At 40.9% G+C, this 18,341-nt stretch overlaps 1 protein-coding gene across 1 annotated transcript; it reads right to left on the bottom strand.

Annotated features, from left to right (window-relative positions):
* Positions 1-206: 206 nt before the first annotated feature.
* On the bottom strand, positions 207-17,396 carry TMEM192 (transmembrane protein 192). Its single transcript, XM_066549051.1, has 6 exons — positions 17,282-17,396; positions 14,262-14,408; positions 10,055-10,319; positions 7,977-8,111; positions 4,135-4,237; positions 207-1,825 (listed from the first exon to the last, which is right to left on the bottom strand). Exons 1-6 carry the CDS (start codon positions 17,321-17,323, stop codon positions 1,702-1,704), a joined length of 816 nt encoding a protein of 271 aa, XP_066405148.1. The 5' UTR covers positions 17,324-17,396; the 3' UTR covers positions 207-1,701.
* Positions 17,397-18,341: the final 945 nt, after the last annotated feature.

An 18,341-nucleotide genomic window follows, 5' to 3' on the forward strand; every position in this document is an offset into this window, starting at 1 on the left:
GGCAGAGGAAGTCTGAAGCATGATGGAAAGAAACATTACTCAGAAAGGGGAATAAAACTAAACTTAAAGTTCCAAAACAAGTGTACAGCTATCCTTGTATGGCTAGTTTTACGTGCCAACACTGCTGTGAGAACTTCAGCATAACAGAAAAGTCTGCACAGATTGCCTGTTGGAACCAGATGTACAAGAGCTTGGAAATAACAGAATTCACACTCTTCCTTGGTTGCATTTATTGTGCATGAATTTCACAGTCACATTTTACTGCTTTTCATAGAAATGATATAAATTGACATACAGAGTCACATCAAAACCTGAGTTCTAAAAACAAATAACTTTATTCCATACATGTATACTATAAAATTCTGGCTGCATTTTCAAGAAACAACAGCTAAGAAGAACAGTCTAATGTTGGATAGCAGCAAAGCCTCCAATGTTTGTTTTCCTTTGAATGAGACAACCCCCATATTTGTTGCACACTAAACTGTCTAGGTACTTTTAAAGTTGTGCCCTAACACCAAAGTAGGATGAATTAATTTTCCTTTCTTATATTAAACTACAAGACCACTCCTCTTAAGAGTCTTCTTCCCAGTTTTGATTAGTGATTATCCTATCCCCAGAGAGGTATTGGCTTCTAAAATAATTCTTTGTCTACATTGGTAGACAAAATAGTACCCAGAAAAAAAAGTTTCTTTCACCAGCCTTAATTCACCATAAATTAAAACCAAGAATTCTTGTTTCTTCAACTTCTAAAAGACCTTTCTGTCTTCTGCTGCTTTCCACTTCCCCACATACACCACTTCAACTTTTGAATCAAAATGCTGACTTCCTTGAAGGGCCAAAGTGAAGAGCAAGTATGTAACAAGCATTTTTGACGGCATCTTTAAAAGCATTCAACACAAGTTAGTTACCAGATCAATGGAAAAGCTCGTGCTCAAGTATTTTTGCTTTGTTAGTTCAGTTGGCAGAGTAGGAGTCTTGTTACTAACACAAACTCGTGGTAATGGGATAGTCATCAGCCCTGAGGATCCCTCTTAAGAGCTTTAAAGCCAGAATTCTGAACAATTGCTTATCACGGCATGGTTTTTGTACCATGAACTTGTATGTGACATTTACAGTTTTAGGGCACCCACCACGTTTTTATAATCCCAAGTTAGATACCAAATTTCTCCACTTACCTGACAAATGAGAAAAGAAGACATCTAGAAAACAAGTACCTGTATTGGAAGTAATCCACCTCTATCCCTGGAAGTAAAGGGAATCAGTGACAGAACACATCTAGTCTCAGCTTCAGCAATAGAAACTGCATATACATCCCTTGGAAAGTCAGATTTTTCTAGAGAACAAATTTGTATTCCAGAAATATAAAATACTTTGGTAGCCTGAAGCTTAATGGTTACATAGCAGTACAAAATAATAGCAACAACTGGGCAAAGTTAAACCATTAACTCAGGTCCAACTTTAACTTATGAGGAATTTTAAAATCTTTGAAGCTGCAGAACTTTTTTCCAGAACTGATGATTTGAAGAGACAGAGTGTCCAGTCGTAATAGGTTTATAATGTATGCAGAGCTTATCCTTCCAGCTTAACTTGTACTTCAAAATGTGAAAGATGATTGAAGAGTCACATCTGTACAAACCAGTCTGGACATTACATTACTTCACATTCCCCTCCAGAGCTCCAGCAGGAGTTTCCCAAATGCTGTTAAGTTTTGATTTGCTGAGATGTTAACGCCAACAGTCTCTTGCTGAGCAGTGCATTGTGTCGCTGAAGATACTCTATTACATCTCCTTGCTTCTCAACTATCTCTTCTAAACTGGAATTTTCCCTTGAAGGAACAAAAGTAAATATGGGTTTCAGTAAATGACAGCAGCCTTCTAATATGTGAAATATCAGAGCTAATCAACACATACTTGTTGTTTCCTTTAGTTTCACTTTTACTGGGATCAACTAATTTTTGAGGGAAGAGGCAATCTACAACACCAATATGTCTAACGCTATTTTGCATGAGAAGGTAGGAAGTGAAAGTCTGGCTGAACTTCATGCCATGTATACACAACTGAGTTACATATTTCCTGCTAGACAGTTACAGAGTGAGGATCTTACTGTTTAAGGAACCAAGACAGACAATATGCTAGAATTGTAGTAAGGAATATGGGACCTTTCCCACACACATTAGGAAGCTTGTTTTGAGCAGGCATAATGTTGTTGTTCAGCTGTGGGAGATCCTAAGCTGTTTAAGATAGAAATTGATTAACCTGGAGTAGCATACATTTTATGCTACTATATACAGCAATATATACAATATGACAGCATCAGTACCAAAAAGTTGTGCTACTTCAGATCCACAACCTCGTGTACAACTACTGTCCTCCCTTAAAATATATCCAGTTTTCAGATATCTCTCATTTTGACTCAAATAGAAACACTGAAACATTTAAATAAAGCTCCCTTAATTGAGGGGGAAAAAGTAGAGAATTTTGTCAAATCTAATTAGGAATTTTTAAGATACAGCAAGATGAAGTACCAATGCCTGAGTGTAGCCTACTCTTTCCTTACATATTTTTTCTCAGCTGACTTGAGAATCTGCCCTCCTAGTACACTTGTGAGCCTCTTAGTGCTGAGAAAGTTGTTCCTCAGCCTTACAGCGTTTTGTAGAGGAACACTGCCCATTTCATAGTTCTTAGAAAGTGTTGAGAAGGATATTGAGTGGAAGAAAGCTTAGGTCCAATTAAAAACCTACTGTAGATAAACTGGGCAAAGTAAAGCACACAAGTTTTGTAAACAGAAAACTTGCAACATTAACCAGTAACATGCACTGCCAACTGAAGGCTCCTGATCAGTAGCTTAGGTTGCAGAGGTCATGATATTCAAAAAACATTCTTATAACAAGGTCAACTGAAGGGCTGACAGGATTCACTTTTCAATAGATGTTAACTCCCAAGGGAAAGAGAGTCAGAGTTGTATAGAGCTAAATTAAAATAACGGTTTTGCAATCAGTTCTCACAGGAAGTTTGCACTCTTTAATCAAAAATGAGCACAGTCTTTTCCTCAGCTGGTCATTGTTGCAGACACATTCCCTGGGCATTTCAGAATTTCTCAGGGGAGAAGATGAATGAGAAAGAAATGAGGTCCACCATGCAATCACCATGGTTTTTATATCAAAATGGAAGCCAGACATGGTATCAAAATTCAAGACAATTCTAAATCCTTCCTGTATCCTGGACACCTACTTCCAACTTCCATAAAAGCATGTGCATGCTGCATTTGTGATACCAGGGAAAGTCCCAAAGTATTAGTCATCTCTCATTAGTCAACCTTTCAGGAAGGCAGCACATATAGAAGCAAGTCATAGTATATTAGAAAATCTCCAATTCTTTTACAGAAATCCATGATAATTTTCAATTACTAGTTTTTAAGCCATACCAGGCTGATTTCAGCAACTGGAAAATGATTGAGCAGGTGGCAGGTACACAAAGAACAAATGAAAAATAAGTCTCAGTGCCTGGGACAGTCTCAGTTACTGTTGGATAGCTTCTACTCTCACTGAGACCTTCTTTACTCCTTAAGTGCCCTCCACACCTTAAAAGTTCCTTCCGAAACTCAAAATGCATTTCAAATCCATTGCTAAAACATCATGTCCAACTTCTGGCACAGAACAGAGCTGCTCAGTTTTCTTCTTTGTCTATCAGCTGCCCACAATATATCTCCTTCCCTGAAAAAACTAGCTGAAGCAGCTAGGCTTCTGTAGGCCTGCTTTAAGTAACAGTGTAAGACAACAGTATCTTTCCTTAAACCCCATATAAAATTAACTAAACTAGATTAAGCACAGCTATTTATATTAAAGATTAATGTAACCAGCCATAAATGGTCAAATCACCTCCATCCTTATGTTTGAGGATTTCTGTACCATAGTAAATTGTCATTTACTATGGAGGAAGTACAAGACTGCTGCATCTCATCTGTGCATCTAAAATGGGAGGCTTATGCATAGTTCCTTCAGAACTGTTATTCCCACATCTGGTTTAACTGACAAGTTTAAGATTGCATGGAAGTCTACAGGAAATCATGCAATTCCATTCATGTTACCTATATACCACGGCTGAACATAGCACAACATGAATACAGAATTCTTACCTGAATCCAACTTCTGAGGTAATTTGACTAGGGTAGGCATACATCTTTTCTTCTTCAATTATGTCAGGTCTTGGCTTGGCACGATTGAAGTTGCTTACTTTCACTGCAAGAAAGCTTTATAAATTAGTTGGAAAGTGGGAAAAAAAAAGAAGCTTTAACACCAGAGTCCAAGTTATAACAATCTGTAACAGATGATCCTAAGATTATTGTAAGATAGGAGATGGAAAGACAAAAAGACAATAATGGAATTTGAGAAATGGGAAAGCAAAAGCAGACCTGAATGGGGAAGCTTGAGCATACTGCCTAACATCTGCAAAGTTTAATCTGCCACCTAAGAGAGAGTGAAACCTTAGTTGCCTTTTACAGGGTACCAAGATTCAGTCTCCAAGTTCAGGAGAGAACATAGAGAGAACTAAGTAACATGCCATAAAAAATTGTAAGAAGTTTTGTACTGGTAGCTGGTTCAGAACTTACAGCTTAAGCTCTTCAATAAATACCACTTTAACTAGAGTAGCTGCAGTGAAGCAGCAGCTTGTTTGCCTGCTCAGACGAGGGCAGACTTGCTACAGAAAGCCACTGTGAACCAAGCAGCCTTGGCTATCAAACCCAGAAGTCATTCCTGGGCACCTGTGAATAAAGTTTAAGGCTAAATTTAACAGATGTATGGGTAGGAAAAGTTGTAGGCACCCTCTGCATTATTTCGAAAAGGAAGCTGAAAATATTTAAAGCCATTCAATGTCAGATACTGATTCAGAGAAAATATCAAAATATCCAGAGTATGCATTTGGGACTGTGCAGTTAGGGCTGCTTGTGAAACAATGCATCTAATGCCACAAAAACCATTACAGTGCAGCTCTGTGAGAAATCCATACCACGGTAACAGAGGAGTGTCCTTACAAGTCAGTACTGTGATGGGGTTTATTACAGGCCACCCTGCTAAAACAATGCTAAGACCCTCCAGAGGTTAACTACGAGTTAGGCTCAAAGGTTCGTTATTTCTGTGATGGTATTTCTCTACAAATAAAACCACAAAGGAATGGACGTGGAATTCTCAACATGTTATTTGTGGGAATGTTGGTCTTTTATTCAAGTGATATTAGAAGTATGTGAGAAAGTAATTAAATACATATATTTAGTAAGTCATTTAAAGCTTTACTCCCTATCCTAGCAGTAAAAAACTTAGAATAGTAAGCTGACATTTAGAGCTGTCTGTATCGTACTTCATTCCATGCACTTTTACCTCACTTGAACGATTTATATATGTCAAGTCTATTATAGGTCAATCACAGCAATTCCTTGTAGATTTCTGAATCTCTCTGCATCCTACAGCTATATATACACACTGCTGCATGGAGATAATTTTAAGGAAGGCAGTAGTCCTTCACAGGACATTGTCTATCATACAATTCATAAACAGGTCCAACAAGCAAGAGAAGTACCTAGAATTACAGTCAGGCATTCCTGATTTATGAGACAGAATTATTTAACAGAAAATAAGTCAGGTACATGAACCTTCTACAGATAAGCATTTATGTCTCATTCTCATAATTAAATAAGTACCTCACTATGAAGAAACAATATGTAAAACCGTGCTGTCTTCTCTCCAAAATTATACAAAACTAATACAAAAAAGGATGGGCCAGTAGTTTTTAGTGTAAATTTAGTCTCCCCATTGTTGCTCAGCTGATACTATCTTAGGAGTATCTGCTAAATGCTTGCCTTGAAGAGGGGAATTCTAAACCTCAGCAGACGGCTGCCCTTAAAACTATCCCATTAAAGAAGCTTCATGCTTCCACCCGTCACATATTCTGCTCTAAGAGAAAAAACCCATCTGAATATCATTATTACTACAGATTCTCAGGGTATTTTCAAAATTGTCCAGATACATTTGTTTTGCCTCAGTACAGCCTTAACTTGATATTAAAATGTTGAAATTTTAAAAGTTGAAATTTTAAATGTTGTTTAAATGTTACCTTAAAACCCACCAGTACAGATAAGACAGACATGCAAGCAGTCTCTCAGCTTACTTCAACAAGCATTGGTATGGAAAACAAGAAAACAAACTACACTACCCACTGGAAAAAGCAACTTAGGGTGACTGGAAGTCTTCCTCATCTTGCAACATGTGTAAAGTCACATAAAAATTAACCCTAGCTTTGTACAGCAAGCTTTAGAGAATGAATTTTACGTTGATTTTGGGCTGCTCAAGAGATAACGCAGCTGTTGGTAGAACACACTGCCTTACTCCTTCCTAGCAATGCAACTCTTCCCCTTAGTTACAGGATTCACTGAACCCTTCTCCAAGCCTCTTTGAGCTGCAAAGCACAACACTGCACCTCACAACTTCCTTGTATATGCATCTATTTATCAACATATTAGATAGTTTTGCAAAGTTTAAAGGCAAGTGTTTTATCAAATCGTTGTAAGTTACGCCAAACCTAAAGCAGACAACCTTACAAACCAACAGTGATAGCACAAACATGGTTAATGAATTTGAAGGTCACAGGAACTGGCATAAGTACAAGTCAGGAAACAATACCCTTTTGGTGACAAATAAGCAGAAAAATAGTTTGAGAGTTTTTAGAGAAGCACAAGCTCAGACCTTACCACTATGCAGGTCATCTTTCTTGCACCTATCCTTTTTGGTCAAGGTGAGAGTCACACAATGCAGTTCTTTGAGCTCCAGGAGGCCTCAGGGCTAGAAACAGCATTTCTCTGGAATTCCTGACATTCTATTAAAGTTTTACAATTTATCTCTTATTTCCCGAGTTTCCCAGGAAAGTATGCGTATGCAAAGAAGGGATGATCTCCATCATTCTTGGAATAGTTTTCCAGCACTGCCATGATTGCTTTCCCTCATCACTGCCTTTATTCTTCCAGAGGACAGTCAGTCTATTTGAGCCATGCTGGGCCATTGAGGGGAAAGCCTGACAAGCCTGCAGCATTCAGGCTTCTGACACTTGGAAGACAAAGACATAGTTCAGGGCTGGGACTGGATTACTTGGCACATTTTTGATGCTTTTGCAGGAGAGTCAGAATAGGTTTTATTTCCCAGATGAACAAGCTACTTGGCAGTATTTCTCTGTGTGCCATTGCATTACTATGAACACACCAAAGTTTTTTTTTTTTTAAGCAGTAATTTATCAGCATTTTAGATAGTTTTGAGAAGTTTAAAGGCAAGTGTTTTATCAAGTCTTCCTAAGTTATACCAAACCTGAAGCAGACAACAGTGACAGCACAAAGCAAAGCCTCACAGTTTTATAAAGAACTACAGTGTTTAGATATGATCACAGCTTCCAAAACCCATGCATTCTTTTAAATATTCATTAGAAGGAATTCAATTTTAGTGTCAAAGAGAAACTGAAGCCTTTGGGGTGGGACCAGGGAAAGAGGAAGAGGCTGGAAAAGGCACAATCACACAATCAGATATGCAAACCCCACATGTAAATCTCAGACACAGTTCTGACAAAGCCAGCTAGCTCTTACTGCTTCACAGCTTGTGGTGCATGCATTTGAGAAACACTGATAAACAGACAAACCTGTTCACGGGACACTTTTTGAATTAATTAGGCATTTATCACCACTTCACTGGATTAACAGCTTTGAGATAACATGGAGCTTTTATTTAGCAGCCCTTGGAACCAAATCAAGCCTGACAACCTTTCCCAATTTGTTTTGGATTTGCCTTAGTTCTCCTTCTACAAGCACAGAATCGTTTTGTATTTATAATGGTAGTTAAATGCCTCAGGGTACCACAAGTGAACTACTGGTGAGGGCAAACAAACAGTTGAGTACCAGCTATAATGAATGTCACATAAGAAGGCTAAGCTTGCCTCTCTCACCTGTGTAAATCACTAAGCATGTCAGGGAACTAATCATCTCCAGGCTCAGGACTCCCAGGATAAGATACAGGTACACTCTGCTGTGATCAGGAAAGGAATGCTGCACCGACAGAATCAAGAGCAAGGCTGTATTACCTAGAAAACAAATGTTATATTTTAAAGATTTACTAATTTTATTAGCTATTGAAAATTAATTAATGCTTTCTCATGCCCAGTATCTGCATTAGGCTGCAACACTTCAGTAATGCTTTTCCATTTCATACCATGCTTGCCCCTTCAGCTAATTTCCTTAACATGCAAGCTTATACCTGCTGGTAGCAAAATGAGGTTTCATTTCAGAACGTGCTTGTAATGGTAGACAATTAGGGTTTTCTTATAGATTGTTCTGATTTAAAAAACAAGAGTGGAAGAAACACACTAGAAATACCTAAAATAAGTACATGGGCCTAAAGTGTTTCTGAATTTGATGCTATTCATCTTACTCATTCTTTCAATTCCTAAGAGATCATGTAAGTCAGCTGAAAATTAGGGAGTATTTTCCTTCAAGAAGTGGATTTAAAATATATTTAAATTAGGCTAACAGCGCAAAAAAACCCAAAAACCTTAATACCTTCTTTTCAAAGCCAACTTGCATAGGCTTCCACTTGCTATTATCTTAATACTTGAACATAACTGAAAGTTTAATTGAAATTAGTACAATTAGTCAAGGAGAAAAAATACTGAGTTACAGGTCTAAAAATCTTTTCTGATACTGAGTGTGAAGTGTTTTCTTCCTTCCTGTAAAAATGTGTCAGACCAGTGTCTGGATAAAGAACTAAATTTATAAAGACCATTAATGTAACTGGGGAACTGTGCAGTTCTCTTTCCTGCTGCGTCAGTCAAGTGAAGGAAGTGGTATCAGCAGTCATTACCATGGCAGGAAGCTTGCAATAATGGAAGAACTACCTTCTGAACAACAGATGATCAAAATTCTACAGCACACACCTGATTGCATCTGAACATTCATAAATGCCCAGAGTTTGTCTAGTAGGGGAGAAGTGGGCTCCATCTAAGACTGAAAGCAGGGCAAAGCATTGCCAATTATGCTGCAACAGGCAGAAATAATCCTTTTACATCATTAAGCCTCCTGTAGCCTGCTTTTGTCACTGCACTCCAAACACTTCTGCATCTTCAGAGCTCTATCTAGCGGCCAGAACCTGAAGTGTTGCACATTTATCAAGCTGACTACCTCTTTTAGAGACTGTGAGGAAAGAAAGCTAGATTCCTGTATAGAACATATTCACTTATTAATGAGTGAAAAAGATCTACTCCAGGAGGGAGGTGGGATTATATGAGGCAAAAATACTGTAGAAGGCATTGCTCTGCCCTTTTCCACTGCTATTTGTAGGGGAAATCCCCTTAAGTTAGATGGATTTCAGATTTGCAAGTGATTTGTAGAAAAGCTTCACCAGTTAGGTGCACCAACACTTTACAGCTAAACTTGCCAGAGATGTAACTTAAAAATATAGTTAAATCACTTCTATACACAACCTTTTGTCCATAGAGAGTAGAGAAAGGTAGTCAGATACAAAGCTGAATGTTACACATCTGGTGTGAAGGTCAGAAAATTGGTTATTTCACTGAATTCAGAGAGCTGTTGGGCAACAAGCAAATCATCTGTTTCTATGTGGATTGCTGAGCTTGAAAAGAGAAGAGTAGCACACTTCCTGAAAGGACTAGAAGGCTTACTACATATCCAACCAGACAAATGAATATGCAAATCAAATCACTAGCAGTCAAACACAGACCTTGCTGGCTGAACACTCCATGGCTGAAGACTAAACGCTAATGACTAAATGTTTTACTCAACAGTTTTACTCAACTCACAGTCGTGAGCATTTTTGCACTACAACCTGCACCTGGCAGACCAGAAAGATCAGCACAGAGGATCATGGGACTAAAGGATAATTTCTAAGTGCTCATAGGCAGGTTCATAAAAGTTCATAATATAGAATACGCAATTATATATAACCTGCTCAGTCTTTTATTGTGTCAACAGCTTAAAGCTTTAGATGGAAAAAAACCCAAGTTCACTTCACCTGTGGCATGTATCAGCAGTGGAAGCCTTTTCAGATGCCTTGTTGATCGATATATGGAGAAGTAACCTCTTCTTCTGACTCTGCTGTGGTGGTGCTGCACGTATCGTTCAAAACAGGCATGCAGAACCCACAGAACTACTTTTGCAATTATTATGACAGTCTGCACTTTAAGTGGGTGAGTGTAGTTTCCAGGGCACTTATCTTGGTTTGGATTGGGGTAAGAACAAAACATAGCTGCTAAAAATGCTAGAACAACAAAAGCAACCTGGAAGAGAAAGGAAGAGAGAAAAATCTTTAAAGTCAACATTTAGCTATATATATATGAAAAAAACCCTGAAACACAAAACCAGGATTATGTAGTTAATTCATTATGCATTACTTTCTGAATTGATTTTATTAGAGTTGAGGTAACATATAAAACATTAGACACTTGCTACAACCACTACATGTCACTCTGGGAACATACAGATGACTGAAATTGCTAAGTAGTAAGATTGAATTCCAGCAGGGCAAGCAGCCTCCAGCAGAACAGAGCTGGTAATTGTCACCCATCCAAGAATTTTTACTGAATCAATTTCACTGTTCCTTGAGTCTTCGTAGTGAATTTATTTTATTTCTGGACCCTCCTTACTATGCCTTTTTACTTTAAAGAAAATTTGATTTATGCTCCTAGAAAAGAGAAATCACATCTTTTTAGACTCATTCAATTACACTGAAGAGCCTGTCCCACAGAGCAGTATTATCTTATCGGTACACTCTATATTTCCTGAAACTGACATTTCTGGAAATTGACATTTCCTAAGTGAAAATCAACACTTTCCTACAGCCACTGAAGATCATCTCCACATTGACTTTAGAAAAGTAAATCATCAGAGTAACTTAAAGTGAATTATTAGCACTGGGTAGGCATTTTTGCCAACTGGTAATCATTCCTTAGTGTATTTACCATCATATTTTTCCATTTTACCTTTTTACTTATGTCAGAAAAAACAGACAGATTGTCAGAGTGCATATATAGCCAGACTGTGTATATACTTATCCTTTCAGACTACTGCCATTATGCCATAACTTTTCCTGACTTCTAGATTCCTTTCCAAATTTTCAGCATCAGCAGTGAACATTAGCAATATTTTGCCCAATTAGAAAGCAAAGCTGAGGATGCATATTACCTGTAGTGTATGTATACACACAGGGCTTTCTTAATATTTATACAGCTCTTGCCACAGAAAATATTTTCTCTACTGTGATCATTCAATGAACAAGAACAATATTACACTTTCTCATCCTGGTTCATTCTACAGAACAGAAATATTTTTAAAACAGAACTGTAAAGAAGAACAACTCCCACCAATACAGAAATAAATGGAGAGCTACTAATATACAAAACACAAAATCAATTTATCTCAAGTCTACAAATGATTTCTAATACACTTAGCTTAAAAAAAAGTGTCAGATGTTCTGCATGCCATAACAGACAGAAGCAGCACATCAGAACTGAAGACAGATGAAAGCACCCAATTTTCCTTTGCTGCCTTGGTCTCCCTACTTAGTTCTATGAGTATTTAAGATCCCACTACCCCCTTTTAACCCTCTTGAACTTATAATTCCTATTTTTGTACTTTCCTCAAGCAACACTCTTCACAGAAATTAACTTTTCAGAACCATTTAATTACTCTTGAGACAAGCTGCCCGTAGCTGGCTCAGGCTGTGACCTGAGTTAGGTAATTGGGAAGGGAGCAAGAAAGGGGAATAATTTCCACACAATTGTCAATACCTAAAAAAGACTTTACAGAGGACAGATAGAATAGAAGGTGGAAGGAAAGAAACTCAAACCAAAATAGGAGTGTACCCTACATTATCCATAAGACCATTACTTCAAATACAAATTAAATACCATATTATCTTGAGATAGGTTAAGTTGCTGGATTAAGAAGTTAAATTAAGAGGCAGGTTTATCATTTGTTTAATCTATTATTTTACCATCTTCTTTTCTTACAAAGTTAAGAATAATTCAGCTATTTTATTTGATCTGTTTGCTGTTTGGTTTGCCATTTTACAATAGTGATACAATTAGTTCTGCTCCTTCCAGGTGTTAAGAATAAATTTCAGTAAAGAAAATGGCTCTGTTAAACTGATGCAAGCAGGAATGACTTGGCATTGCATCTCTACTAAACTACTACAGCAGTGTATACAAGAGGAAACAGGAAGCAGGCAATTAGAGTGGTATTTATTAAATATGTTTTGCTTGCATTGTTGGGCAGTTTAATAATAGGTGTTTCACCCCATACATATTTTTACATACAAAAAGTTATTCTTATAAAGAGTAGTATTTAAGTTCAATTTTGTGTATGTGCACACACAGAGAAGATAAAGGAAAGAAAGGATTAATATAATTAAATTATTTCTAGCCTGTACACTTCACATTGCTTTCCAGTCTCTTGATGGGAAGCCTTCAGAAAAGCAAGGCTTGGCAAAAGGAAAGGCACTCAAAAACCCAGTCCTACCACAGTCCAGCACATCCTATCCACTTTCCAGAATTGTATCTAACTAGGCATCTGCATCACAGCAGCTATTTTGCTACCTAACTCCATTTCTTGGCACAGGAAGATGGGAAAGAAATACTCCAAGTTATATAAAAATTGCTTTAGAGATGCATTACAGCTCTCCCACATAATACCATGATGGCTTAACTTCTCCAGGACATTTACCCCTTTGGCAGGCTGTGCATCAGAACCCTGGCGTCTCTCCACATTCCACAAGATTAATGCACATTTACAGAAGCACAGGGGAAGGATATCCAATAAGCTTGTTTTGCCCATCCATCTTTTCAGTGAGAGAGACAGTGCCACTCAAGGTAGCAATTACAATGCTGTTTTGCCAACAGAAAAGGATACTTCTCCATTTTGCTCCAAGGACCAACTGGTCACTGAAGCAGGTTCAGCAGCAAGACTGAACCTGTGAAAATACATGTGGACAGATGCCACAGAAGTTTTCCCATTTCACCTAACCACCTTCTCTCCATTTACAGGAGAGAGGGAAAAGTAGGAGGATAATAAGCAGCAGTTTCCTAGGATCTGGGTGACTGACATTTGGCTGCATTAGTTATGGTAGTAGGAGGAGCATTTCTTGGTACTACTACAAGGCCCACAAAACAGCTACTCTTAAAATTAGAAGGCTAAAGCACATTGAACAACTGCTCAAAGAGAGACCTTAGAGGCTGGTATGTGCTTTCAAAGTCCTGGCAGAGATCATGTTTTCAAGAGCACTGGGCATTGCATTTTGTGTTTGAGATCTAATGAAGCTGTAAAACAGCTTGTGTCACTGGTACTATAGAATTATAGAATCTAGATTGGAAAAAACACTTAAGATCACCAAGTCCACCCTTTACTTAAAACTACCATATCCACCACTAACCCATGTCCCTAAAACACATGAAAGTGACATTTCAGCCAGATCTTAGGCTCAGAGCTCTTCAGCCTTCCTTCTCCATATCTGGTCACCACATACTCACAAGGAACAAGCCTCTTCAGCTTATCAAGGAAAAACTCATTACTAGGCAGGACTCTGCTTCTGTCTACCAGCCTCCATAAATGCCTAGATACTGATCAGTATCTATTTATGCTTTTTGCTCTTAACCTCCAGAAGTGAGAGCAGGAAGTAACATTCGGATTACTTTCTTTCTCCATCCACTACTATCCAACACCCCCTAACCAAGTCCAGCTTTAATTGTTTAGTTACCTTCTCTCTGAAATTAGGTTTGCTCTCAGAAGGCACAGCATGAAAATTATCTCAGCCCTCTATAACTAGCATAGCACTTCAATATATTATTTTTAAATAACATTATTTTTAAATTACAATAATATTGTAATTTAATATTATTGTTAAATTACAAACAGCAATAATATAATTTTTAAATTACATTTCCAACAGCATAGAAGAGCTACTATTTAAAATGCCCTTCCTCCTAACAAGACGTATCACAGCACCAACAACAAGGCAGTAACAACAACAAGAAGGCAGAATGTATTTAATAGCATATACACCATCAAAATTGATTGGCAAAGTGGACCTCATTGGTTTGGAAGAACAGCCAGTGTATGCAATTCACTGTTATATCATCAGAATTCTGTCACATGAACAGTGGATTCTGAAGGATTCAGAAGAGAGATAGCAAGTATCTTAGGGAAATCATGCTTCTTAAACTTACATGTATTAACAACAGGAAATTGGCAAGGAGAACTGCTGGGATAGCATGAAATCTTGGCCTCAACTGGGAATGCAATGTATGAGATGAAATGAGTGGTGCATCCAGTAGAGGATCATCTTCCAAACTCTGTGTTATTTCCAAGGAGCCCTGGAACAGAAGGGGAAGGCAAACAATAGCAACAGGTAAGCTCTAAAAGTAAAGTACAAAGGTTCAGGAATTTCCTCTTAGCAAATCAAGCCTTGAGGGGGAAAAACCCCACTAGGTTAATATCTCCAAAAAGCTCTTACACTCCAGGTAAACTCTCATCCCATCTTTATGTGAGAACTCACATCCCTGAGGAATTCAACACTAATCCACTTTCTAGTATCACACTTAGCCTTCAGGAATTTCAGTTTTTAAAATGTATTACAAGTACCTGAGCTTCAACCCTGAGATGTCAGAAGCATCAGTATACTGATGGGGAAAAGGTGACAAAGTCTCTCTCACGTGCTTTATACAGGTACTGCAAAACTCTTTGTTGTCCTTACTTTTGTCTGACTACAGTTGGAGGCAACAACAAAGTTGCAGTGTAACAGTAACAGTTTTGAGTATTCAGCCTCTGATCCTACTGACATGCCAAAACACCTGCACCAGTAACAGAGCTGAACTCAGGCAGGAAAGAAGCAGCAGCTCACAGAGGGAAGAAGGTGCTACCAAGTGCTGAGCAAGACATTCTCACCTACACTAGAGAGAATGCAGCCTGCCTGTGCCACGTTAGAGCCAAGCATTAGTTCTTTGACTTCACAATCAGCTCAAATATAGTGTCTTTTACTAAGTAGAAGGTAAAACTAAGCATGAGTGGAGGGATAAACTTTGGACAAAGAACTTGCCCCACAGCTAATCATCCCTCCTCCTTTCAGGCCAGGACAAGGTCATTCAATACATATTAAGTGGAACATACACGAGGTACTATGATGGCCAAAACTGATAGAGTTTCTCCCTAAGCATCCTGTTACATCCCTTGCCTCAGAAGATAAAACAGCTCAAGATTTCCACTCAAGTTTTGACTGCTGTTCTTCATAATACCAACCGCAGCCCAGACTATCCCACTCCAGACTTCTGATGTGCCATGTTTGACCAGGCCATTTACTGATTTATAAACTGAGGACTTTTCTATAAACTGAGGACCCTCTGCCATGAGAAAAAGCAGCATAAGCCTCAATACAAATGAAACATGCCATCCTTCTAGACACTAGCATGGGAAGAGAGGGATTACACCTAGGTTTATACCTCATGTCAATGAGGACAATGTGATTGTCTCCTCAGAGTTATTTCACCTGCAGACAACTGCCTACAGTGAAGGAAATCGTCATCAAGAGTTATTTCAGTCAACAATCAGTTTTATTTTAGAACTGTGAACACTACACCTGCCCTGCCACAGAGGAGTGTGAACAGACCAGCCTCAGCTATTTAACACCTTTTAATTAGCCCAGTCTTTGACTGAAAATGACCCCTACTGAAATACCTGCCTGGTAAAATGACTGCACACCTAAATGTTTACAAATGGCACTCCTCTTATGGCACAGATATAAAATCCAGAAGCATGAGAGCAAAGATGCCTTCTAGCCCTCCTTTGCCTATTTTCACAGGCCAGGTGTAACTTTAAGCTCTGAGAGCAAAGACCAACACTCCAGCAGCCAAGGCATCTCAACTAATTCTTTAGATCTCACATCAGTAAAAAAATCAATTACTATGAGGGTGGAGAGACACTGGAACAGTTGCCTACTGAAGCTAAGATGGCCCATTCCTAGAAGTGTTCAAGGCCAAGCGGGGGCTTTGAACAAGCTGGTCTAGTGGAAAGTGTCCCTGCCCATGGCAGGGGGGGGGGGTGGAAATAGATCTTTAAAGAACCTTGAACCCAAACCATTTTATGATCACAGAATCAATAGTGGGGTTAACAGCTCGCATCTCCCACAAACCCAGCAATTCTTAGGACAACAACCTTTGTCTCATGGGAACAAACGATTCACCATTTCTGCATTTCACCATTCCCTCATTTCCATGACGGATCAGGGCACTCCTTCACAGACAAAGCTTTATCAGAGCTTTGACCATGCTACTTTCTCACAAGACTGGCTACAGTGCATCTTTGTATCCTAAAATACAGCTAGCATTAGGAAGCACTAGATTACATAATCTATTAAAAAAGATTTTATTACAGACAACATGGAGAGGAGGGGAATTAAACCATGGAACATGATGATCCCATGCAGTCAATATGACAAAGAAAATCCAGTAAATGTCCTTCCTTACTGGAGGAAACACTGGTTTTATTTCCTTAAGATGAGCCAAAGCCACAGTTATCAAAAGCCAAAAAGCCTTAAATCTAGACTTGCTTGGCACGGCTGCTGAGTACAGGTTAAAGCTTTGGCCTCCTGGCTCCCTGATCCACTTCCAGCATGTGACCGCTTCCACAGCAGCCCAGCGCCAGCAGGAGGAGGAGGGCAGGCAGGAACAAGCCACAGCCAGCAAGCCTTGCCCACGCAGGCTTCCAGCTGGGGCGGGGACAAATATTCAAACAAACACAGAAACGCCGTGGTCATGCCAGTCAACAACACATAATCCAGAGATGGCACAGACAGGATCCGCCTGTGGAAAAATAACCCAGAAAACCTGAAGGAACCACACGAGCAGCCCCGATTAGAGGCTAAAAATCTCGATTAAAAACAAGCTCAGGCCCAAATGCCTCGGGGATATTTCAAGCCCGGCTGGGGAGGCGCAACGCGGGGAGCGAGGGGCCGCGGCGGCCTCCGCCCTCCGGACACGGCTCCTGGGGACACGCCTGGGCCGGCGGGTGGCCCCGGAAGAAACAGATAAAGCCTCGGGCTCCCGGACGGAAAACAGCCAGGAGGAGGCGGAAGGAAGAGACGGCACGGAACACAAGGCGCTCGCCCGGCGGTGCCCACCCTCAGCGGCAGCCCGGCCGCTCACCCGGGCGGGGTACCCGCGGCCGCGGCCCCACTCCCGCCCGCCGCGCTCACGTTGTCCAGGTCCTCCCGCCGCCTCCCCGCCGTCAGCGCCATGGCCGCCTCCCACCACAGCCGCCCCGGCGGTGTTTAATGGGCGCCCCCGGTGCGGCCCTGCCGCCACGGGCCGGCCACGGGCAGCGCCGCCGCCCCGCCCCGCCCCGCCCCGCCAGCAGCGCCCCCGGCCGCCATTGGGCCCGCGCCGCGCCAGCACCGCCCCAGGGCGCGGCCCGGCCGGCGGAGGGGCTGGGTCTGGGGCCGGGGCCGTGTCTGGGTCTGGGTCTGGGTCTGGGTCTGGGTCTGGGTCTGGGTCTCGGTCTCGGTCTCGGTCTCGGTCTCGGTCTCGGTCTCGGTCTCGGTCTCGGTCTGGGTCTCGGTCTGGGTCTCGGTCTGGGTCTCGGTCTCGGTCTCGGTCTGGGTCTCGGTCTGGGTCTCGGTCTGGGTCTCGGTCTGGGTCTCGGTCTGGGTCTCGGTCTCGGTCTGGGTCTCGGTCTCGGTCTCGGTCTCGGTCTCGGTCTCGGTCTCGGTCTCGGGCTGAGCTCTCGGCCCGCCGCTCCGGTACAGGTCCGTGCCCCCAGCCCGCTCTGGGGTGCGGCGCTGCCCCGTGGCCGTGCTCGGTGCAGTTCTCTCTCAGCCCGCACCTGAATTCCAAACGGCGACCACTTAGAGCAGGCTCCGGGCTGGTGTCCCTGCGGAGCCGCGGCTCGGGAGGCAGCGCTGGGAGGGGAAAGTGCCCCAGTAGCAGGTGGTTGGCCGAAGTGTGGGGTAAAGGCAGCGTAGTGCTGGTGCCAGCTTGCAGTGAAGAGTGTTTTCTCACCTCCGATTGGTCTTGCGGGAAAGCATGGCGCTTGTGCAGCTAGTTACTGTTTCCAGTGGATCTGGTTGCCGCTTCGGATCACGAAAAGTTTTAGCATTCATGAGGCACTTTATACATTTTCTAAGTTATTTTTGGCCCTGTTGTATATTTTGAGAAGAAACACATTTTCTTTAAAACGTGTGCTTGGTAATTTCATTTTCTAACCCTTTGTGATCACACTGAGACAGACTGTGGCCACTGACAGTGTCCAGGCTACTC

Source organism: Molothrus aeneus, chromosome 4, assembly GCF_037042795.1.
Source record: "Molothrus aeneus isolate 106 chromosome 4, BPBGC_Maene_1.0, whole genome shotgun sequence".
Classification (NCBI taxonomy): Eukaryota; Metazoa; Chordata; class Aves; order Passeriformes; family Icteridae; genus Molothrus; species Molothrus aeneus.

Excerpts from the sequence above, each read along its gene's own strand:
- TMEM192 (XM_066549051.1), bottom strand. The coding sequence starts at position 17,323 with ATGGCGCTGACGGCGGGGAGGCGGCGGGAGGACCTGGACAAC. Across the intron at positions 4,238-7,976 it reads ATGCTTAGTGATTTACACAG|TGAAAGTAAGCAACTTCAAT; the intron begins GTGAGAGAGGCA and ends GCTTTCTTGCAG. Across the intron at positions 1,826-4,134 it reads ACCTCAGAAGTTGGATTCAG|GGAAAATTCCAGTTTAGAAG; the intron begins GTAAGAATTCTG and ends TGTTCCTTCAAG.